The sequence below is a fragment of the Camelina sativa genome, chromosome 12, assembly GCF_030686135.1.
Source record: "Camelina sativa cultivar CO46 ecotype springtype chromosome 12, ASM3068613v1".
NCBI lineage: Eukaryota > Viridiplantae > Streptophyta > Magnoliopsida > Brassicales > Brassicaceae > Camelina > Camelina sativa.
Genome location: NC_141891.1, coordinates 14,587,486 through 14,611,591, shown reverse-complemented (window position 1 = coordinate 14,611,591; position 24,106 = coordinate 14,587,486). Strand labels below are relative to the sequence as shown.

Genomic DNA, 24,106 nt, shown 5'->3' with positions numbered 1-24,106 from the left:
TTTGGTGATATATTGATGTATAAAAGTTGCTAAGTTTTTATTTTGGTATTTGATTCTTATTTATCAAAAAAAAAATAGTTCATATAAAACTTTATGACTTTTTTATAAAAAGTTATATGACATTGAATTTATTTAATTATTTTTTATATAATTATGATAGTAAATAATCTATTATTGTAATGACAAAACTAATTCTTTAGCATTTTAACTATGTTCATATTTCATATTATGAATTAAATAATAATTTATTATTTTATATTTTCATTTTCCAACTAAATTATTTTAATTTTACTAATTATTATAATTTATACTATTCAACCGCTACAATGTTACCAATCAAAGTAAATACACAATTGGTCTTTTTAATCGTACTATTTTCGTTTTTTTAATCGTCTTTTCTACAACTGCTTATAGTTCTAACTGTCTCATTTAAACGTTGGTCACCAATCAAACCCATAGAAAATCCAAATTAGAGCCAAGTAATACAAGCTATATATAATTGATGGCGAGAAATATATAGTAAGCATTTAGTAAGTCGTCGATATTCAATTTGCAAGTGAATGACATAAATTTAATTATTGATGATGAAGAAAGTGTTTAATTTGAAATTGTTTACGACTGATTAGTGTCGGAATATCATCAAGTTAGGCGACGGATTTTGTTGGTGATAACAACAGTACAACAAGGGTGCCAAAATGGTTTTGCTGAACGGGAGGCCAATAGTTTGTAATCTTTGGTTTAGGGGATGCCAATAATGATTTTTTTGTTGGTAAAAACAATTGTTAGTTTTCTGTTGATTAATTAGGCTTTGATGATTTATAAGTCTAAAGAGACAACTAAATGTAATATACTTTATAACAAAGCTTATTTCACATCACTTGAACAGCCAAAACACAAATAATAGTCTGGCAAATTATTAGAATATATACTTAACTACTGGAAATATTTTTGTTCTTTTCTCAACGATTATATTTTTTGTTCTTCATACAAAGGTATATCATCATCCTTTATTTATTTCTATAAGTTTGTATAACTAATGTACCTGCCCCAAAAAAATCCAATATAGACAAACCTAGCAATGTATAACATTGTCATAAAACTATTTAAAACTATCTTTCTGAAAGTTAAAAATAAAAATAATGTTCAGCATTGTATTGATCGAGCTTGTACATAAAGGACCAATCGATGTAAGTTGTAACAGATTATTTAATTGAACCAAAAATAGAAAGAAAACAAAAACATTCATATGAACCTATGAAAGAAACGTAAGAAGTAATGAATGGCACACAGTTATTGCAAAGCCCACAGTTTTCCCTCAACTTTTAAATGGTGGTTTTTGTAATTTAAATCTCAAATACGAACAAAATCTAATCTAACTATCTAGCTAGAAATATATCATATGTTGTTTAATTTTGCTTTATATTTTATAGAAGTCGTCGATACAAACTTTAATTGGTTTCAGTTCAAATCTTTTATGTTTTTAGTTTTAGACTGATAATAATCAAAATAAATTTGAATATATATAGATTAGTCTGGTACGTTCATGGTTTTGGGTTAGCTCTAAGACCAACTCCAACTCATTTTCATTTCCATCTTTATAATAAAATTTATAGTTTGGAGTCAATTTTGTTCCAATCCATCTTCATTTTCATCTCCAAAATAGAGATCTCCATTTTTTTCTCTATATTTGGAGACATTTTTTTTTTTTACATTACAATTTGGAGATCTCTATTTTTTACTCCAAAATGGTGTAGGGTTGGAGTAAAACCCAATTCCAGAGTTCCTCCATTTTGAAAAAAAAAATAGAATTACTCTATTTTTTTTAAGAAAAAAAATGAGATATAGGTTGGAAATGCTCTAAGTTCTATTTATATTTAATAATATAACTGATTTTGGTTCAAAATTTGGTAATTAATTAAGCATGTTTCTAACCTAAACATTTCTATGTTAATTTCGAATTTTGTTTAGATGTCTAGGATTAGTTTAGTTAAGATATTAGTTGAAACCGGTAGGTTCATACATTTTAAACACAATTTGGAGAAGAAAAAAAAGGACTGATGAGGAATATGTATATGTATAATTTATGTACTCTTTATGTTTTCATGTTCCACATGAAATAGACAAGTAACATTTGTCAATATTTCTGTTTGTATATATGTATGTAATTGAATGAAGTTCTGACTTTTTAGGTGTCCCAATACTATTCTCTTTTAGTTTTAGCCACACAATTTTCAACTCGCCTTTTTATTACTTTTTTTCACTTATAAAAAAGATACGTTTTCTAATATCTAAGTGGGGGAAGAAACAAATTTGAAATCTCTTGCATTTTGATTATGATTAAAAGAGATCGAAATAATTGATCCTAATTTCAAAGGTTACTATGATTAAGACTTTAAGAGTAGTTAGTAGTACTTGTTGAACATTCATTATTAGTCCGACACAAGATAATCTTAAGATCGTGGTCGTGAAAACGCTTTTTTCATTTCACGTGTCTTGTATACTAAAAGCACTCTTTTAGATGATTACGTATCTAAAAAAAAAGTTTCCCTTTTTTGGGCTCAGATAACTCTCTTTCTTTTAGAGTCTCTTATCCTACTAAAAAAATATCTTCGTTGAAAAACATCTTATCCTGTCTTGATTCCCACCTGTTTTCATCCCGTTTCTGTTTAATCTGGTTCTTTAATCTTGTTCATAGTGTTTTTCAAGTTTTCAAAAGTTCTGTTCTTCGGCGAATTCTGCTCAATTCTCCTAATTTCTGCTTCATCTTTCTTCGAGCTTTTCGCTATGTCTTCTTCAATCGACAAATTGATCAAAGCCATATCATTAGAAGAAGCAGATGAACCCTTCAATCTACCCGACCTTCCGCAATTCTCTTCGAGAGATACCAATTCTAAGAGCTTAATAGGGCGTCTTCTTAACCCCGATTGTCAAAATGTTTCGGATATTGTCCTTGATATGCCAAGGAAGTGGTTAATTTATGATCGGGTTAGGGGAGTTGCTCTGTCCAAAGAAAAATTCCAGTTCATATTCAAATATGAATAGGATTTGGAAAAGATCCTCGATATGGGAGCGCATACGTATAATCAGTGGTCTCTCTTGCTCGACAGATGGGTTGAAAAGCCTCCACCTGATTACCTTCAATCGACTCCGATTTGGGTCCAAATGAGGAACATACCAGTTAATCATCATACTAAGGAGGCTATCAAGATCTTCGCTGAATTTGCTGGTCCTGTCATTCAAGTTGAGTATGATCCATCAATCTCTCAGAATAAGGACTTTGTGCGGGCTGAAATTCTCTTTGATGTATCAAAATCTCTCAGGCGCTCCAAAGTGATCAATCTGCCTTCGGGAGAACCAATCACGATTCTGTATGACTATGAAAGGATCCAGAAGAGATGTTACTTTTGTCAACGTCTCACACATGAAAGGGAAAAGTGCCCTTTGTATCTTCAGAAGCAAAAAGATCTACAAAAGAAAGATAAGAATAATTTTGTCCATGACAGATCAACGGTCTTATCTTCTTTCAGTTATCCGGTCATGAATTTTCAAGAAGAACCAGTGATGGTCTCCCCAATTGAAAAAACTGCTATTCCAGTACAACCTACCATGGAAGCAGAGTCAAAAGGAAATCTCCTTGAACCTCTTCATCAGAGTTATCCAGAAGATGAGGATACAATTTTCTCAGAGAACCCTTCTTCACCATCGTCCTCATACATGGTTCTAACTCACTTACCTGAACCGGAGAAACTTTACGAAGTTCCCTTGGCATCTTCATACGTCTTTGATATTCTCAACTCTGAAGCTGGAACCTCTGAGTCCTCGAAGGCAAACTCCAACTGCAAAAACAAGTCCCTGAAGCCAGCAAGAAACAAAAGAGGTACTACCATGTCTCCTCCTCTTCTTAATTCTGAGTCTTCTTTAGATTCAGGAACTCTCTGGTTAGGCAAAAGGAAAAGCTCTTTTGAAGGAAAAACTATCCACAAAGTGGCCAAGTCCACAAACCTTAAGATGGTCCCAAATAAGGGACCATCGAATATCTAATGAGCTTGCTGAGCTGGAATTGTCAAGGCTTGGGACGGTCTCAAGACTTGACAATTCCTAGACTCAAGGAAATGGTAAAGAACATTTCCCTGAGATTTTGTTTTTGATGGAGACTATGAATAGAAGGAATGTGATGGTAGATATTCAGGAATGGCTAGGTTATGATAGAGTTTTTACAATCAACCCGATAGGGAAGAGTGGTGGGTTAGCTCTATTTTGGAAAAACAGTGTTGATATCACTTTTCAGTATGTGGATAAGCATCTCCTTGACTTCCATGTTCAGTTTGGCTCTTCTGATTTCTTTGTAACGTGTGTTTATGGTGACCCTTTGTTCATATCAAGACCTTTGGTCTGGGAAAAACTTGTGAGTATTGGTATTAGAAGGGAAGAAAGTTGGTGTATGATAGGAGATTTTAATGAAATCCTTAACAATGGAGAGAAACTGGGTGGACCCAGACGCAGTGAAGCCTCTTTCTTACCCTTTTCTGATATGCTTCGAAACTGTGATATGTCTGAACTACCTTCTCATGGTAATAGCTTCACTTGGGGAGGAAGGAGAAATGATTTGTGGATCCAAAGCAAACTGGATAGATGTTTTGGGAATAAAAAGTGGTTCCAATTATTTCCAGCATCTAATCAGCAATTTTTAGATAAGAGAGGGTCGGACCATAGACCAGTTTTAGTTAAGCTGCTCTCATCTAGTTGCTCTTACAGAGGGAACTTCAGGTTCGATAAGAGACTGTTAAACAAGCCTATGGTAAAAGAAGCTATCTCCTCAGTTTGGTTTAATAGCAGTTCATCTCCAAACTCTTCAGTCTCAGATAAGATTCGTAGATGCAGAAAAGCTTTGAGTAATTGGAAAAAGGAAAATGGTCTAAATTCCTTGGATAAGATCAATCAAATCCAGACTGCTCTGGAACAAGAGCAATCATCTGTATTCCCTTCCTATTATCAAGTCCGATACCTAAAGAATCAGTTGATTGGAGCTTACAGAGAGGAAGAATCTTATTGGAGCCAACAAAGTCGTGAAAAATGGTTACAGGAAGGAGACTGTAATACAAAATTTTTTCATGCTTCAGTACAAGCAAATAGATCAAGAAATAGGATTCAAGCCTTAATGGATAGTGAAGGCAACACTCAAAAATCTGAAGCATCTAAGGGAGAAGTTGCTATCACTTACTTCACTGAGTTATTCAAGTCAACGAATCCTCAAAATTTTGATTGGTTATTTCATGATTTCCAACCAAAAGTTACTTCTCAAATGAATGATAACTTAATAAGACCAGTGACTAGTGAGGAGATCAGAAAAGCAGTTTTCTCCATCAATCCAACTAAAGCCCCAGGAGCGGATGGTATGACAGGTTTATTTTTTCAAAAGTATTGGGGAATAATAGGACCTCAGGTAACTTTGGAAGTTCAGAATTTCTTTAACTCTGGAACATTTCCTTCTGAATGGAATTATACACAGCTATGTCTCATCCCTAAAGTTAGGAATTCCAAGCTAATGTCAGACCTCAGGCCTATAAGTTTATGCACAGTTCTTTACAAAATCATCTCAAAAATTCTAGCCTCAAGATTGAAACCTCTCCTACCTGACTTAGTATCTCCGACTCAGTCTGCCTTTGTTTCTAAGCGTTTAATTACAGATAACATATCCATTGCTCATGAATTGGTCCATGCTTTGAGAACCCATCCTGTAATCTCTTATGAGCATATGGCCATAAAATCGGATATGTCTAAAGCTTTTGACAGACTAGAATGGAACTATCTTAGAGGGCTACTAAAAGCAATAGGGTTTCATCATAAGTGGATTCATTGGATTATGTTCTGTGTTTCGACTGTGACATACTCAGTATTGTTAAATGATCAATCGTATGGGATATTATCGCCTCAGAGAGGTTTGAGACAGGGAGATCCTATCTCTCCCTTTCTCTTTGTGCTTTGTACGGAGGGACTTTCTCATATGCTGAAAAGAGCTGAAACAGCAGGAACAATTCAAGGAATTCAATTCTCTCCTTCAGGACCCATGATTCACCATCTCCTCTTCGCTGATGATAGCCTATTTTGTTGTAAAGCTTCTCTTGATCAGGTGGAAACTATCCAACAAATATTGCACTCATATGGTGATGCTTCTGGTCAAAGAATTAATGTTAACAAGTCATCTTTAACTTTTGGATCTAATGTTGACCAGCAAATACAGAACTCCATTAAGATGTTAACTGGTATTCATAACGAAGGAGGAGCCGGATCGTACTTAGGTCTTCCAGAATGTTTTAGTAGTTCTAAAGTTGATATGCTCGATTATATCTATGATAGATTGAAGACAAAGTTATCAGGATGGTTTGAGCGTACCTTATCTCTTGGAGGCAAAGAAATTCTTCTGAAGGCAATAGCAATGGCTTTACCTGTTTATGCTATGATGTGTTTCAAGTTGCCTATTGCAACCTGTGAAAAAATTACCTCTGCAATGTCTAGCTTTTGGTGGAATTCCTTAGAACACAAGAGAAAGATTCACTGGATAAGTTGGGAGAAGCTATGTTTAACAAAAGAGCAAGGAGGAATAGGCTTCAAGGATTTGCAAGCTTTCAATCAAGCTTTATTAGCTAAACAAACATGGAGGATTATCCAATATCCCGATTGCTTATTTGCTCAAGTTATGAAAGGCAAATATTTTGCAAACAATGAGATTTTAACAGCGGTAATGGGATATAGGCCTTCATACATATGGAGAAGTATTCTACATGGTCGAGAACTTATTAGACAAGGTATCATCAGGAGGATAGGTAATGGACAGAACACCTTTGTTTGGGCAGATCCATGGATTATGGATGAAAGACGAAGAATTCCTCTAATGAAAAATATCTTCATCAATTTGGACTTAAAGGTATCACATCTTATTGATTTCTCTATTAGAAATTGGAAAAGAGATTTATTAGAGGAGTTATTTTATCCAAGAGATGTGAGTATTATAGTAGCAAATAAGCCAGTGACTTCTAGATTTGATTTTTGGAGTTGGATATATACTAAAAGTGGAGATTACTCAGTAAAATCTGGTTATGATCTAGCTTGTAAGTTAAATAAACACCTTCTGATTTTGGAAGTTGAAGCACGACCCTCTCTCAATGGGTTAAAGTCTCAGGTGTGGTCCTTACAATCTCCTCCAAAAATTAAAAACTTTATATGGCGAGCCTTAAGTGGAGCACTTGCTGTGGCAGATAGATTAGAAAGTAGAGGTTTGAGTAAAGACATGAGATGTCAGTTTTGTGGACTTGAAAAAGAGTCTATCAATCATGTTTTATTCTCCTGTTCTATTGCTAGGCAAGTCTGGGCTCTATCGGATTTCCCAATCCCGGAAGGAGGCTTTCACAATTCCTCTGAATACGCAAACATATCCTATGTAATGACTGCAGAGAAGAATCAAAAAATTCCCATATATATTAGGAGGAGTTTCCCTTGGATACTTTGGTATCTTTGGAAACACAGGAATGATTTCTTTTTTGAAGGAAAAACAAAGGACTTCATGGCTTTGGCTACCAAAATCAGAGAGGAAGCAACATCTTGGTTTCATGCTCAAGGATTAGAAACATGTTATGCAAGTTCTAAAGTTTTTGACAGAGGAAAGGATCAGTTAGATTGGTACAATCCGCCAATGTATTGGTTGAAATGTAATATTGGGATGGTTTGGTGCAAAATCTCGAGAATAGCTGGTTTTTCCTGGGTTTTAAGAGATTAGAATGGCACAGTTCAGATGCATAGTCGACGGTCTTTTTCTAATATTTCAAGTCTGATGGAAGCTCAGTTTCAGAGTATTTTATGGACTATAGAAAGCTTGGTTTCTCACAGAATTAATCAAGTGGTCTTCTCCTCTGAAGCTTTTGAAATGGTTAATGCAGTTCACTTTCCTCAAGAATGGCCTTCACTTCAATACTATGTTTCAGAGTTTAGAAGAAGTCTCAGTTCTATAAAGGATTGGAAATTGGAGAGAGCTACTTCTTATTCCAATAAAGGTGCATACTATATCGCCCATAGTGTTCTTCAATATAATCTTTACCAATCCTATGTTGCAAAAGGAGCACCACTTTGGCTCAAACCTCTATTTGATTTAGAGGAGAGGAATTCCTTCTAAGCTTGACTTTGGTATGAGTTAGACTTTTGTTAAAATTATTTTAAGATTATCGTTCTCTCTTAAGTGAAGAGGTTTGATTGACAGTTTTTTGTCCTGCATTCAGATTTTTACTTAGGAAGTTGACTTCCCCTTTCTCTTATTTTCTTTTAATCTTATCTCGCTCTCCCCAGCTTTTTGTTTCTACTGCGGTTTAATTTGACTTTTGGAACCTGCAGTTAGGATATAGTCCTCAGTATTTTAAGTTTTTACTCCTTTTCTTCTTTCTCTTAACCTTTTTCTCTTCTATATATAAAGAACCATCTCGGGGTGTTTAATTCATTCTTCGTCTTTCATACAAAAAAAAAAAAAAAAAAAATGGAGAAAGAGTTGTGGGATGAGATTCAATACTTTGCATTAGGGAGAGATGACCCTGAGCTTTTAATTCCAAACTCTGACTATGAAGAAGTCCAAACCAGCAATAGATTAAGCTTGATTGCCAGACCTCTCAACCCAGTGGATCAGAACTTATTCGAAGTAGCTGACAATCTTCCTACACTCTGGGGCCTATCTTCCTCTGTTCACGGCAGAGTTTTGGACGATCGCTTTATACAGTTTCGATTTCAATCAGAAAGAGACTTGGTCTCAGTCCTAAGAAGTCAACCGTGGAGCTTCAATAGGTGGTTTGTGGCACTGCAGAGATGGGATGATTTACCAAGACTAGACTTCTTAACATCAATTGATCTCTGGGTTCAAATCCGGGGTGTTCCTTTACGCTATATCTCTGCCAAAACTTTTCGCAGGATAGCTAGATCCTTAGGAGACCTGGTGGAGCTGGACTTTGAAGACTCAGTTACAAACCAAGTTTCATTTATAAGAGCGAAAATCAAGGTTTCAATCACTGACCGCTTCAGGTTTTTTAGAAGATCGAGGTTCCAATCGGGAGATAGAGCGATGCTTGGTTTTCAATATGAGAAGATGGAAAAAATTTGCACTAATTGCTGCAGAATTATGCATCCTTCTTCCAGGTGTCCCTTTGAACCTGTTAATCCTAACCCTTTCAACAATCCCCGTAATCAGGATCAGCAAAGAAGAAATGAGGAGTTCGAAGAGATGGACCCTGCTCATATGTCACAACCATCAAGCCCAGTTGCGCAAGTCCCTGTCCTCAAAGAGGTGATGCAGGAGAATCAGATATCTCAACCTAAGAAGAAATCAAGTCCTTACTTTGCACTGGCCTTTCCTCACTTTGAGCTCTCCGGAAAAGAAGAATCAACAGGTTCGAATTCAGATGGTGGTTATAATCCCAAGTTCCAATCTAAATTTGAAGTAGGAGAATGCTCAAAAAGAAGATTGGACTTTAATCCAAAAAATGAACTACCTATGAAGAAAAGATCCAATTTACCTGATCGTGAAAGAAAGGGTACTCGTGAACCTCCAAACCCTATCTAACACTCTGTTAAGTTCTGTCAAGAATAACTTTTTGGTTCAGCAGTCTATTTTCAGTTTAGGCATGATGGCCTATTAAGTTCGCTTTTTTGGAGTTGCTGATGGCATCAAACTGGATGACAGTTATTAGATTAGGATCTCGCTTAACCCTTTTTTTGATTATACAGTAACGTCATCTACACTTGTAATCCCCAGTTTTAACCTTTGCTCTATTGTAGTTTACCTTGTGGCTCTCTGTGTAACATGCCTTGTTTCAGTTGGTTAACAATAGCCTGGGTTCCTAACCATTGAAAATTAATAAAATTATCCTTTTGTGTAAAAAAAAAAAAAAGATGATTACGTATCTTATTAATGTTACTCTATATATTTTTATGCTTCGGCTGATAAATATTAATCATGACTCCTCACTTATGTTGTGTACCATTACCATATTGTTTTTTTTTTAACTGTCAAAGGTAATTAGGTAGGACTATTTTTCTCTATTAATTGTACTCTATAGTTTAAAGATATATTATGAATTATTAGGCTTAGGATATATCTAAATCTTCTATGTCCTATATTCTCGTAGATACGATACCATCGTCTAAGCTAAGCACCTTTGTATAAATACTTTGTGCTCATATTGAATATAACAACACACATTACATTCGTATATCAACTCATTATATGGTATCAGAGCATTAAGCTTCTGTAACCTAATTTTCTTTACAATTCCTCCCGCCACCGCCATTGTTCTTCAACAACCATCATCGCCGCTAAATCTCTAATAAACGCCACTACTGCCGTTATGTGTTAACAACCGCCGTCGCTGCAACTCTTTCTGTTTATCTGCTTGTTTTCTACAACTATCCGATGGCAACTCCTCCACAAACACAAGTGGTTGTTGCACCACCACCATCAACATATACACTAAGTTCCTCTGAAAATCCGGGAGCTTTGATATCTTATGTGATTCTACAAGAAGACAATTATTCTGAATGGGCTACCGAGCTACGCAACTCGTTGCAAGCTAAACATAAGTTTGACTTTATTGATGGATCCATTCCAAAACCTACCGCTGACCCTGACCTGAGCTTGTGGCGAGCCGCGAACTCTATGATCGTGGGTTGGATTCGAACTTCCATTGATCCTAAACTTTGATCCACCGTTTCCTTCATCGCCGAGGCATCGACAATGTGGGAAAGTCTTCGTTCCCGTTTCTCAGTTAGCAACGGTGTTCGTAAACAAGTTCTTAAAGACGAGATCGCTGGATGTAAACAGAACGGTCAATCCGTTTTGGAATACTATGGTCGTTTGTCGAAGTTATGGAAGGAGCTGCAGAACTACAAAAATGGCTGTGACTGTACGTGTGCTGCTGCTACGGGTATTGCTCAAGAACGAGAAGAGGACCGAATCCATCAGTTCCTGTTTGGTTTAGATCTTCCTCGTTTCAGCAACATCCGATCAACAATTACTGGAGAAGACCCCAAGCCCCCGCTTACTCAAGTGTACTCTCAGGTTATTCGAGAGGAACAAAATCTCAATGTCGTGCAATCCAAGGAACTTGTCCAAACAGAGGCGGTTGGTTTCAACGTCAAAACAGAGGTTCCTGCTCATGCTGCTGCTGTTACAGGTCCTCGCTTCCGTGATCGTGCCTCTCTATCATGTACACATTGTCGACGCCAAGGTCATGAAGCATCCGAATGCTTTCAGCTTCATGGTTTCCCGGAATGGTACTTTGACAACAAAGGTGGTACTCGACCGGATAACAGAGACACTTCCAATCGTTTGTTCAGCGAGGAAGACGTCCAACAAGGGGTGTTGGTCGCGGTCGAGGTCGGGCCAACAATGCTCGCGTCGTGTCTCCTAATTAAGGTGGCAACAATCAGATAACGCAACTCATCAACTTTCTTGAAGCTCAACGTTCCAACACCTCTTCAGAAACGTTGTCGGGTAAAACTCATTTGTCTGATGTTGTTTTAGATACGGGCGCCTCTCATCACATGACGGGTGATATTTCTCTTCTGGTTGATGTCTTTGACATAATTCCCTCACCTGTTACGAAACCTGATGGTCGACCATCACGAGCTACCAAGTGTGGTTCACTTCCGATGAGCTCCGCTTATTTACTCAAAACATTTTGTTTGTTCCTGATTTCAACTGCACTTTGATATCAGTTTTGAAACTTCTCAAGCAAACTGGTTCCATTGGGACTTTTACTGACACTCTTTGTTTCTTACATGACCGTTTTTCGAGGACTTTGACTGGAACGGGTGAAGAACGTGAGGGAGTGTACTACTTTACGGGAGTGTTGGCTGCTCGGTCTCACAAAGCATTAGCGACTCTTGAGGCGTCTAGTGGGTTGTGGCATCGTAGGCTCGGACATCCTTCACCTGGTGTTTTAGTTTCTTTAACCGAATGTGTTGATTCTCCTAGGAACATTGAGGTTTTAAAAAGTTGTGACATTTGTTTTCATGTTAAGCAAACAAGAGATGTTTTTCATGAGAGTAATAATAAAGCAACGAATTGTTTCTCACTTGTTTATTGTGATGTATGGAGTCCTTATCGTACTCCTTATACAACCGGTGCTACGTATTTCCTAACATTGGTTGATAATCACTCTCGCGCTGAATGGACATACCTCATGTCTGCTAAATCCGAAGTCTCACAATTAATTCGAAATTTTTGTGCTATGTCTGAACGTTAGTTTGGAAAATCGATCAAGTCTTTTCGTACTGACAATGGCACTGAATTCATGTGTCTCTCTTCATACTTTCAAGAACATGGCATCCTTCATAAAACATCATGCGTTGAAACTCCTCAACATAATGGACAGGTAGAATGCAAACACCGCCATATTCTCAACGTTGCTCGTGCATGTCTCTTTCAAAGCCATATGCCGGTCAAGTTCTGGGGAGAAAGCATCCTCACCGCAACTCATTTAATCAACTGCACACCGTCGTCCGTGTTACAAAACAAGACTCTTTATGAAGTCTTATTTGGCCATCGTCCGTCGTATGATATGATCCACACATTTGGCTGCTTATGCTATGCTCATCATCATTCTAGGGATAAGGATAAATTTGGTCCTCGCAGTCAAAAATGTGTCTTCATTGGCTATCCATATGGTAAGAAGGGATTGCACTTGTTTGATCTTGATACCAAGAAAATTTTTATTAGCCGCGATGTCTGGTTTCAAGAGGAGATTTTTCCGTTTCTCCACCATTCATCGTCTCCGCCTCCTCCTTCGTCACCACAACTCGTCGTGGTTGATGATGACTAGGTGTCACCACCCTTACTACCCCGGCGGTTGCACAACCTATATCTCTTCAAGAGGATTCTCCTGTGTTGGCTCGAGTGTTAACCCTGGTCATGACACCCGTTTCTCTTTCGGTTTCCCTTGACATGGAGAGCTCCGCCTCTCCTTCCTCATCTCTGTTTCCTCTTCCTGTTACGGATCAGTCGGATGATAAGTCACCGTCTACACCCGGTTTACCAGAATTGTTGGACAAGGGTCATCGCGAGAAGTTTTATTCTATTCTGCTTAAAGATTTTGTTGTCCCTCCTGTACACTCCTCCTCTCACGTTCTCGCTCCTGACGAATCATTGTCCTCCTCTACGGTCTCTGGTAAGATACTATACCCTATCTCGTAGTATTTATCTAATGAGGGCTTCTCCGCAAACCATATTGCTTTCATGGCATCAATTTTAGACAGCAACAAACCTCGCCATTTCAAGGATGCGGTTATCATTAAAGAGTGGTGCAATGCGATGCGATGCGCAAAGAAATAGAGGCACTTGAGGCTAATCATACGTGGGATGTCACTGATTTGCCACTGGGGAAGAAAGCCATTAACAGCAAATGGGTGTACAAGTTGAAGATTAACTTGGATGGTTCTTTTGAACGTCATAAAGCCCGCCTTGTGGCCATGGGTAATCATCAAAAGGAAGGTGTCGATTTCAAGGAAACCTTTGCTCCGGTTGCGAAGATGACAACCGTACGTTCTCTTCTTGGTGTAGCCGCTGCCAAGAATTGGGAGGTTCACCAAATGGACGTTCATAATGCCTTCCTCCATGGGGATCTTGAGGAAGAAGTTTACATGAAGCTACCTCCAGGTTTTAAATCCAGCGATCCCAATAAGGTGTGTCGCCTTCGTAAATTGTTGTACGGTCTCAAGCAATCGCCTCGATGTTGGTTCTCCAAGTTGTCAACTGCACTTAGCGAATTCGGATTTAAACAAAGCTACCAGGACTACTCTTTGTTTACTTTGATTCACGGGGATGTTATTCTGCATATTCTTGTTTATGTTGATGACTTTGTTCTTGCTGGGAATAATCTAACGGTTTTTAACAAGTTTAAGGTGCAGCTCAACAATTGTTTTCACATGAAGGACCTTGGCAAGCTGAAATATTTTTTGGGTCTCGAGGTTTCACGTGGCAAAGACGAGTTCTGTTTATCTCAACGGAAGTATGCTCTAGACATTATCCACGAGGCTGGTATGTTAGGTGCAAAGCCAGTTTTGACTCCAATGGAACTCAATCATAAGCTTGGTTTGGTGAAGGATCCGGCATATGCAAATCCAGACCAATATCACCGCTTAGTAGGCCGTTTTATCTACTTAACCATCACTCGCCCGAATTTGAGTTATGCTGTGCACATTCTTTCACAATTCATGAAGATTCCTCTTGTTGCTCATTGGGAGGCTGCTCTACAACTTGTTAGTTATCTCAAAATCTCTCCTTCTCAAGCCATTTTTCTACGGTCTGACAGTTCTCTCACTCTGACTGCCTACTGCGATGCTGATCATTCGGCGTCTCTTTGCACTCGTCGGTCTCTTTCTGCTTACGTTCTATATCTCGGTGACTCGCCTATATCCTGGTGGACAAAGAAGCAGGATACAGTGTCTAGTTCGTCGGTCGAGAATGAGCACAGAGCCATGGCTTACACTCTCAAGGAGGTCAAATGGTTGAAGGGTTTAATGGAGGATCTAGGAGTGGATCATTCACACCCGATTCTTTTGTACTATGAAAGTCAGGCGGCCATTCACATTGCTGCAAATCCAGTTTTTCATGAGCGGGATTATCATCAGGTGCGAGATGCAGTTCAAGATAAGCTAATCACTACTGAACACATTTCAACTAAGGACCAAATGGCTGATCTTCTCACTAAGTCGTTGCCCACACTTATTTTTCAAAATTTATTGTCCATGTTGGGTGTCCGAGATTTCGTCCCACCAACGTGAAGGGAGTATTAGGCTTAGGATATATCTAAATCTTCTATCTCCTATATTCTTGTAGATACGATACTATCGTCTAAACTAGACACCTCTAAACTAGACACCTCTGTATAAATACTTTGTGCTCATATTGAATATAACAACATAAATTACATTTGTATATCAACTCATTACATGAATCGGTGTGATTAGGTTTAGAAGAATAAGCCACATGTTTTTATTGTCACGGAACTATAAGCCAAACAAATAAGTGTGTATGGATGGAAGTACACGTATGACGTATATTTTTATAAGAAAGTTATGATTCAAACGGGAGAGTATGGAACTAATAATTGAATGAAACAAAAAAAAAGTTTCCTTTATAGACTCATCACTAAGGCGAAAGTGGTAGTTGTATTTTTACTATTTATTGGTCCTTTTATTCCATCCATGGCCATTATATTTTCCTATCCTTCAAAAAGTTTTTTTTTTTGTCATCTGATGTTAATATTGATAATAAACGTGAAAGATACATGGATTACAAACTTCAGTCGGCGGAAACATGAATATCCCCGGAGTCTAAAAGCCCAAACAAGGGGGGTCTAAACCGACGGACGAAAGGAAAGTCCCCGGAAACTAAACAGAGAGCTAAGAACTTTAAACATACAAAGCATAAATTTTAAGCCTCAAATCAACAGAAATTGCAACCAAGGTTTAAACACAAAAGCAACAAGACTTCACTCTTAAGAGAGACGCTAGCTCAAATTCAACAAATCAACTTCTTCTTCTGAAAATCCAAAGAATGAGATTTATCAATGATGTCCTCTAGCATACCAAAGATAACAACCACTTCCTCCTATCAAGATGAGAGCCGACCTCTCCAAACCAAGAACCCTAGACCTTCATAACCCGGCAAGCAAGAACTTAGTTGAACTTCAACCACTTCCGGATGCGACGACAATAACGACTCTGCGCTATCAAATTACGCCTAGAAAGAAGTCTACACAACCCTTTCAGATCTCTACCCGATCTGCAAAGCAAAGACAAGGAGCCAAGCCTACCCACTCGAATTAACCCTTCTTGCGAACAAGAACACCATCAAAACGAGCCATATATCATTCACTGCAATCTCCACCCCGAATATGAAAATCTGTAAACTTTGAGACTAGCATCAATTTCAGAGAAACCAAAGCACCTGGAACAACCCAGATGGAAACCAAAGGCTGAACCAAAGAGAGAAAGAGCAAACTAAAAGATGATAGCTTGAGGGAAACTGGTGAGAGACCACCCAAAACCACATCCGCGGCATAGTTACGATGAAAAGCACAAAGCAGAAAAAGATCTAGGTCGAGAAAAGCAAAGAGGCTGAATTTATTAGGCAAAAGAAAACCGTGAATCTACCAGATCCGGCATCACCCTCTCTGAACTACCCTCGAACCCTAGAAGATCTGACCCACCTTCGACCGCTTCCGCAAAGACACCCTTTCACAACCAGAGTTCACCAGCAACTCCTCAATCGAAAACCAAAATTCAGCAAACAAAGATAACAAAACAAAAGAAAGACAAAGAAAAGAACTAGAGAGCCCTCTCACAGCGCCGTGGTGGCCGCCGGAGAGGCAGAACTGAGAAAACGAATTTGTAGCGGCGGCTTAACCTAATCGTCGCTTAGAGAGAGAAAAAAGAGATGTTTTTATCCTTCAAAAAGTTATTCCTAGTAATAATTTGCCTCTTTTTGTTTGTAGCTAAGGGTCTCAATTTCACAGCCCATAGTTTTATTCGAACGGAGCCTAGTGTGGACTAATTCGTTTTGTTTAAGCTTCATGTGTTAACTTAAAAAGTTAGATTGTGTTTTTAGAGATACATATTCGTCTAAAACACCTATGATTATATATCAATCTTTGTAAAATGCTATTTTGTTTTAGTTAATAATGTAAGAAATACAACATATATTATATTAATGTATGATGCAAGTCACGAGACAAAAGGTGCCCCATGACAACTATAGCTTTGTTCCAAAACAGTAATATCCATTTACGTACATCAACCGACCGACATTTGAATCAGTTTCCCTACACTAATGTCATTGAACTATTATTGATATTTTCCTACAAAACTTCTAGTTTTATCTAATTTAAAATTATATAAAAGTTTCCATTTATATCATAGTCTTTTTCCTTCAATACAAAAGACTATTATTATAAAAAAATGTCAAGGTCACATCATAAACTAGCGTCCAAGGTGTCCAAAACGCTTCAAACTATCTTGCCAAACACATGGAACTATTAAACTTTTTTTTTTCCTTCAAAAATAAAATTAAAAACTAGGGAACAAAAATAAAAACACAAATGCACATATTCGTCTTGATCATCATCTATATTGTATTACAGCTTTTTGACACCTTTCTTTCATGGAAAAATTCTGATTCCTTCCTTTTGATAAGAATTTTTCCAGGTGTTGTAAAATAGATCTACACTTCAAGCTTAGTAAACCTTCACCTGATATCATACAACAACAAAAAAAAAAACAACTCAATCATAATACAGAATTTGGGTTTAATTGATTTGAACAAACTTTGTGGTTAAACCTTGTAAATATGTAAAAGTACAGGGACTGTAAAATCCAATACCTGAGGAGTTTTGTTTTTATTCTTCTTCACTATTCTCAGAAGAAGAAGAAGACGACGGAGAACTCTTTCCATCGTCGCCGGCGACCCAATACTGCTTAACGGCGACAAGAATCTTCTCCGGCACGAGAGGACCGTCTTCGTGATCCATCAATTTAGTATCCCATCTCATTCCATCAGCGATCTTCCTCACATCGTTCAAAACATCAACCTCATCCCGGAATATCACAATCCCTTCCGGCCGTAAAATCCGATCAGTTTCTAGAAGAATATCTTCAAGTTTGCAGCTGCGAAAATGAAACTAACCCGTTACTTAACGAACCCATGTAGAGAACATAACCATTCAATCACTAGCTCTCTTAAAGTTTCTAGCTTTAGGGTTAAAGTTACTAATTTTCATAAAGTTTGTAGCTTTAGGGTTTAAGGTAGGGTTTGTAATTTTGTTACCTGTGCTGATACAAGCTGAAGACACCACTAGCATGAATGAAATCGTATGTTCTTGGATAAGTTGAAAAGCCTTCACACCTGTAGAGATTTGAAAAAGTTGAAAGATATTGGAAAACAATGTAAAGAACTATTGAAGGGAGAGAGATGAAGAGTTGTGTATAGATATGTTCTTACCAGTCATGGTAGATACCAATGAGACCTCTCTCATAGACAACACTCAATGTGTTCTTGTTAATGGTTGGAATCACATTCATAACCCAAGATTTAGGCGATTCAAGAGCAGCAGCGAAACCACCAAGTCCAGCATTCATGTCCATCACATTACGGTATCTAGTGGAACCTATCAGTCTGTTGATTCTCTTGTATGCAGTCACTCGTTTCTTCCATAGATTGATGTCTTCTTGGTATGATTCTGCGTCAACGCCGTTAATCAAACCTTTAGAGATACTTGGAGGCACAGCGAATAGTCTCTCCGGGAACTTCTTTAGCTCTCCTCCAGCAACTTCTTTTTCGCTTGATACTTTAGGGAATGGTGTTACACAAGTTTCTATCTCCTTGTACCAGACATCATCAGTGTCCTTTCTCTTGCAGGTGTTAACTGGTGTTGATCTATCGCATGATCTGTCGTTTATCTTCTTTCTGAAAATTGCAATGTCTCCCTTCTCATACTTCTTCTCCCAGCATAAGGACTCTGCGATGTCCTCTATTTTCTTTTGCTCAGCGTTGAGTTCTGCTTTAGTTCGGTTCCACGTCTTGTGCCATGTCTTCCAGTTGATCGGAGGACCTGATAAGACCCAGTAACCTCCAGGTCTCAAGACTCTATCAACTTCCATTAAGTACGTTCCCTCTGTACAACCAATCAAAGACACAAATATGAGTATATATATTGAGCAAGAAATGTGAATTTGCGCGCTTAATTTGATAGTTTATATATACCGTTTGCGGTCCATGGTATCAAGCATCGAGAGCATTGAGCCATATCAAAGGCTCTTGCAGGGTAAGGAAGAAGAATTGATCCAAGAACAGCGATGATCGCTGGAACACCTCTCTCCAGCGCAAACTGAACTTGTGCTTCGTGGTTATCCCTTGGCGCAAAGGACATAGCCAAAACATTCCTCTTAAGCATATAAGCACCCCAACTTGCAACCTAGAGATAGAACATTAGAATCAATAAGGTTCTACTATGAATCAAAACATATTTCCAGCGGAAACAATGAAACCAACTTACCCCACATCCAGTGTCCAATGCAGTTCTAACAGAGCCATCTTTGATTGGGATAACAGAAGCTAACTCTTCTATATACGCATCCGCGCCTTGAGGAAACATAGTTCCTCCACCAGGGAATTTAAACACATTTCCTTGAAACTGAACCCAGTTCTGTCCAGCTTTTTCAACAGTCAAGCTCTTGAAAGGAGCATTAGCATAGTGAACGTAATCTCTACTTTTAGGCCAAGGGAACGGAGTCATATACCCTTTAGGAGCTGGAATAAGACAACGCAGTTTCTCATTATCAGGAGGACAATGTCTCTCTCTGTAAATCATGTTCTCTCTCGGGAACTTCATGGCTCTGTCCTGCTCCTGACAAGGCGTGTAATCCTTGAGCTTCACATCACACGGCTTGAAAGAAACAGGCTTCGGATCAGCTTTTTCAGGGATCTTCACTGTGTTGTGATGAGGCTCAAAGTCAAGTTCAGTGACAATATCAGTGCACTGAGCTTGTTTTGTGATCTCCATAGCTATGCTATCTCCTTTACCAAACCCACTCTTTTGCCATGCTCCAAGAAGGTAGAAGAAACAGCATAAACCAACCACAACGAGTAGAGATAGTGTACTTCTCGATCTATTATTCCCTGGTGGGTTATGCTTAGAACCCATGATTCTTTCAAATCTCCTGAAGCATTTTTGAACAAATCACAAACTTAGATACTTAGTATAACACACTACTTTGAGCTAAAAGCATCAAGATCTGTTAAAAGAGTACATAAACTTATTCAGTTTAATCGAAACCAATACTTTAACAATTGAAATATAGGATTTATCGATTCAAAGACTAGTTCTAACATAAAGTAATCTAAAGACTATAACTTTAGCAATGAAATCCAAAACCCAGAAACGGATCTCGTTGAGACAGATGAGTATCAGAGCTATCAGTAGAGAGAGAGAGAGAGATACTAACCTGGTCGATGTAGATCTTGTAGTAGCAGAGAGAGACTCTAAAGTCTTGTTCTTTTGTCTCAGATCTCTCTGGTTCAAGCTCTCTTTTAGTGATGAGCTTGTAAGAAAGTATAAAGCTTTTGAGTGTGAGACAGAGAGAGAACTCACTTAAAATAAAGGTCCTCGTCTTCACTAATTAGCAAGGACACTAATTGAGATTTGATTTAACTTGATGATGAAGGCGCGTTTGATTTAATTCAATTTCAAAAATATTTTTCTTTTTTGAAACTTTGTTGGAATTAAATGTGTGTAGTTTCGCAGCAAGATCTTAGCAAATATTATTACAATAGTCAGAGATTTAGATCTAATCTGGAGACTGCACATGCATGCTCTCATTCATATGTTCTTTTATTCAAACCCTTTTGTGTGCGTTTGTATATAAAGTATAAACTATACTTTATTTAGTTTTTTAAAAGCTTTTAGGTAATAGTTTGATTTACAATACATTGCAATATCTAGTTAAAATAAAATTTGAGATTCTGGTTCACCATTATTGGAACGAATACAAATACTTGAAGATGGGTGACAAAACCTTTTGTTTCTATTATTGAAAATTGAGCAAACCCATATGTTAAAAAGACTAATTTGTTGAATGTAGTAATCTAATGTTATTATTAGCCGAAGAAACTTGTCGTCTCAAGTGGTCCTTATTAGACAGTTGACATACTTCGTTATTTAGATCTCCTACCGACACTCTTATTTCCAAGTAACCGGATCCGATCCACCGTCAATAACCGAGTTAATCAGTTCACACTGCTCAACATTACTTCCTACATTAGAAAAAAGTGTTGGCATCAACTAAAAAGAGGATGTGACTTTTCAAATCTTAAAAAGTTTCTAGAATTCATTAACATCTTTGATTAGTTATAAATGATGTTTTCTTCAAGTATCCTCAAAAAATCCTTACAGAAACCGGTGATCACTAGTTAAAGACAAGGACCACTCTCCAAACATGAACGGTATATGGGAAACTAAACATGCAATGTTATGAAGAGCTTATGAGTTTTGGATTGGACTTTGGAGGACCGATAAGATTGGTGGGTTTTTTTATCAGAGTATTTGGCCTCTGGTACCATAAATTTGTGAAGACACTACTAATATATTAATACTAAATGAAATGTTGGAGCTTCTGAACAATCAACACTCAGGAGCAAAGATAGTGGTCAACAAGTCATGTTTTAAAGATATAAATAGAGATCTCTCACATACAAAACTGTAACTGAAACAATGCAAAGACTTGAGAGGGTTGTCTGGTTTCAAGCGGTGTAAGCATTCTTTGCGTTCCTGTCGAGCTTCTTCGCATCCTCCTGAAAAAGAAAAACAAAAAGAAACGAAAACAAACAATGAGAGATCCGATGAAACGACTTTTGAACTAGCTCTAGGAGAAGACAAATTCTTCTTACATGGATGATGAAACCTATGCTGTTGTTGTAGTCAAGAAACTCCTTCCATTGTTTTCCAATGCTCACCTGCAACATTGAAGCAGATGGAACTTTCATGTTTTTTTGTTTACGCAGAGACTGTTTGATGAGTTTTGATAAGAAAAAAAACTGTCTTTTCTATTTTTACCTGAGCAGCTTCGTTTGGAGCGTTTTTGGTCCAAATAGATATCCTTTCTTGCTTTGCTCTAATGTTAACAACCGCTCCACAAATTTCATCTCCATGATCGAACTGTTCTCCAATCAATGCAAGCAACTAGACCAAGCATGTAATAACCCAGTTAGACTCGATTTGATAGTGAAGTGGAAGTGGTAATTTACTATCCAAAAATAAAACAAGAATAGAAACCGTACAGTGTAGAGCCAGCTCTTATCAGACTTGTCCTTAGGATATGTCATAGTCCATTTGCCTCCGTTTGCACAAATAGGATCCTCCCACTTAGGTTCGATATTGTGTTTGAAACAGTAGAAGTCAGCTCCAGTTGTTAACTTGCTCGGATGCCGCATGTTATTGTACAAACTGCAAAAACAAAAGTTGTCTTTTAATATAAGAAGTCCAAAGATACACAAACCTACTAATCCCATGGGGAAGAGCTTCACAACCAAACTGAACACAAGAACAATACAAGGTTCATCTGAAGCAAACAAGTGACCAAAAAGGGAAAATTTCATATCTAACTAATGCTTTAGATTAACCATTAAGATAATAGCTACCTAATTTAAACCCTAACATAAGTTTTAGCTACAAACTAAAACATCAAACAAAGCAATTTCATCAGTAACATAATAAGAACAGTGGCTTCAATGTCATCTTCTAATCCACACCAGTAAAGATCATAAATTTCATCAAGAAATCGAATTCTAAACAAAACCCAGATGCAGAATCATCTAAAAGAAACAGAGATTGAATCGGGAAAAATATCAAAAAGCCCTAACCTCCAGAATTCTTCAACAGTAGAGAAGGTGAAGACAGATCGCAAAGAGCTACCCCAAGTGGTCTGTTTAGATTTCACAGTAGGATTATCGAACCAGAACGTCCACGAATGTTCCAAAGGATGCGATTGAGGAACGGCGGATTTGTTCGATTCGTCAGCGTCTCCGTGTCCTTCTCCGCCTACGATCTCTCCTTCTTCGGTATCGTCACCTTCCTCATGGTATCGATCAATTGGATTCTCTATAGAATTAGGGTTTGCTTCTTCGTGAACAACAGGCTTGAGAGTGTCTTCTACCGCCATTGTTTCTACCAAGAATCCGAACAGCCTCTCTCTCTCTTTGTCTCTGTCTCTTTCTCTTCTCCAAAATAAATGTACTTTCCTCTCGTAGGGTTAACTATGACACGACACCGTTCTTATATGACATACTGTTCTGTTCTTCTTTTTTTTTTGGGCCAAAACATAACAGATATTTTGTATTAAATTATTATAATGGGCTTTTTATATTGGGTTAAGGCTCCCCAGCCGTAAAATTGTTTTTATTTCTTTCACCAAGGGTTTTTAAGTTCATCATGTTAGTTATATCATCGATTAGATCATGTTTGTTTTATATTCACCAGTGATATTAGCTGATTTTAACGTTTTTATTGCTAGTTTATAATGTAAATCATTAAAAAAAATGGTGATTGGAATTTTTAGCCTATGAAATCTATTACATAACAAAAAAAAGTGTTACATGTGTAAATCTGTTTTTTGTTTTTTTTTTGTTTTTACATTCACAAAAGCAATATAGGACTATTAAGAAGATTTATTACTTACCACACACTACATATACAATATATACAATAGCTTTCGTGTTAAGCTTTATTACTTACTACGACTTGTTCCGTAATCTTTGGTATCTCACCATCCGAATTCATATGTTGTTGACAGAGACTGGAACTACAAGACGATTAAGTTTGTCTTAATTATACCTTTGTAAAGGTTGTAATCTACTCTAACCTCATTATAGTATTTATTTTAACCCATATAGGTTTGTACGCACCTACCTTTGGTTAATTAATTAATATATATAAGTATGTTTGACATACTAAAAAGCAACCGAATTCTAAATCAAAATAATATACATCTGTGTGTTAAGTTACGTGCATGCATGTTATAGTTAAAATTGAAAGTCTGTGGATATACCACAGGAACAAAATAAATTAGATTGGTTTCTCTCGGTCAAACAAAAGAATGGAGGAAATAAAAAGATTTCACATATAATGTTTTTTGCAGTCGAATGTATTCTTTTACTTCATGGTCGATAGTGACGTATAACTGATCAGTGAATCTGGTTCTATTCCATTAACTGTCAGAATTTTTGTTTATTGTACGTGCATCACTAGCTAGTAAGTATAGTACGTACTAGACTTATAACTAAATTGTATAAGATATACTCAAAAAGCTATTTTGACACCATATATAGTTCGATCGAGGGACTATATATCGTGATAATTGACTTCGTCTTCGTTTAAGTTTATATGCTATTCTTTAGATTTTATAAAGATATAAGATTATTGATTCACTGCAAAAAGACATAATTGCATGGCGAGCTTGTTTATATGCCGTAAAACCAAGAATCGAATGGTATAATACCTTTCAAGTATATATTTGATAATGT

The 24,106-nt window shown here is 37.3% G+C and overlaps 2 protein-coding genes and 1 pseudogene across 2 annotated transcripts; 1 reads left to right on the top strand and 2 right to left on the bottom strand.

The window, feature by feature from the left end:
* The first annotated feature begins 10,593 nt into the window (after positions 1–10,593).
* Positions 10,594–11,848, top strand: LOC104733516 (uncharacterized; annotated as a pseudogene).
* Positions 11,849–16,955: 5,107 nt separating this feature from the next.
* LOC104731733 (putative methyltransferase PMT14) lies at positions 16,956–20,629 on the bottom strand. Its single transcript, XM_019233946.2, has 7 exons — positions 20,035–20,629; positions 19,086–19,749; positions 18,794–19,004; positions 18,032–18,704; positions 17,858–17,935; positions 17,414–17,697; positions 16,956–17,282 (listed from the first exon to the last, which is right to left on the bottom strand). The coding sequence occupies exons 2-6, from the start codon at positions 19,731–19,733 to the stop codon at positions 17,430–17,432; spliced, it is 1,878 nt and encodes a 625-aa protein (XP_019089491.1). The 5' UTR covers positions 19,734–19,749; positions 20,035–20,629; the 3' UTR covers positions 16,956–17,282; positions 17,414–17,429.
* A 522-nt stretch (positions 20,630–21,151) lies between these two features.
* LOC104731732 (eukaryotic translation initiation factor 4E-1) lies at positions 21,152–22,883 on the bottom strand. Its single transcript, XM_010451210.2, has 5 exons — positions 22,448–22,883; positions 21,866–22,031; positions 21,642–21,767; positions 21,476–21,541; positions 21,152–21,379 (listed from the first exon to the last, which is right to left on the bottom strand). Exons 1-5 carry the CDS (start codon positions 22,744–22,746, stop codon positions 21,329–21,331), a joined length of 708 nt encoding a protein of 235 aa, XP_010449512.1. The 5' UTR covers positions 22,747–22,883; the 3' UTR covers positions 21,152–21,328.
* Positions 22,884–24,106: the final 1,223 nt, after the last annotated feature.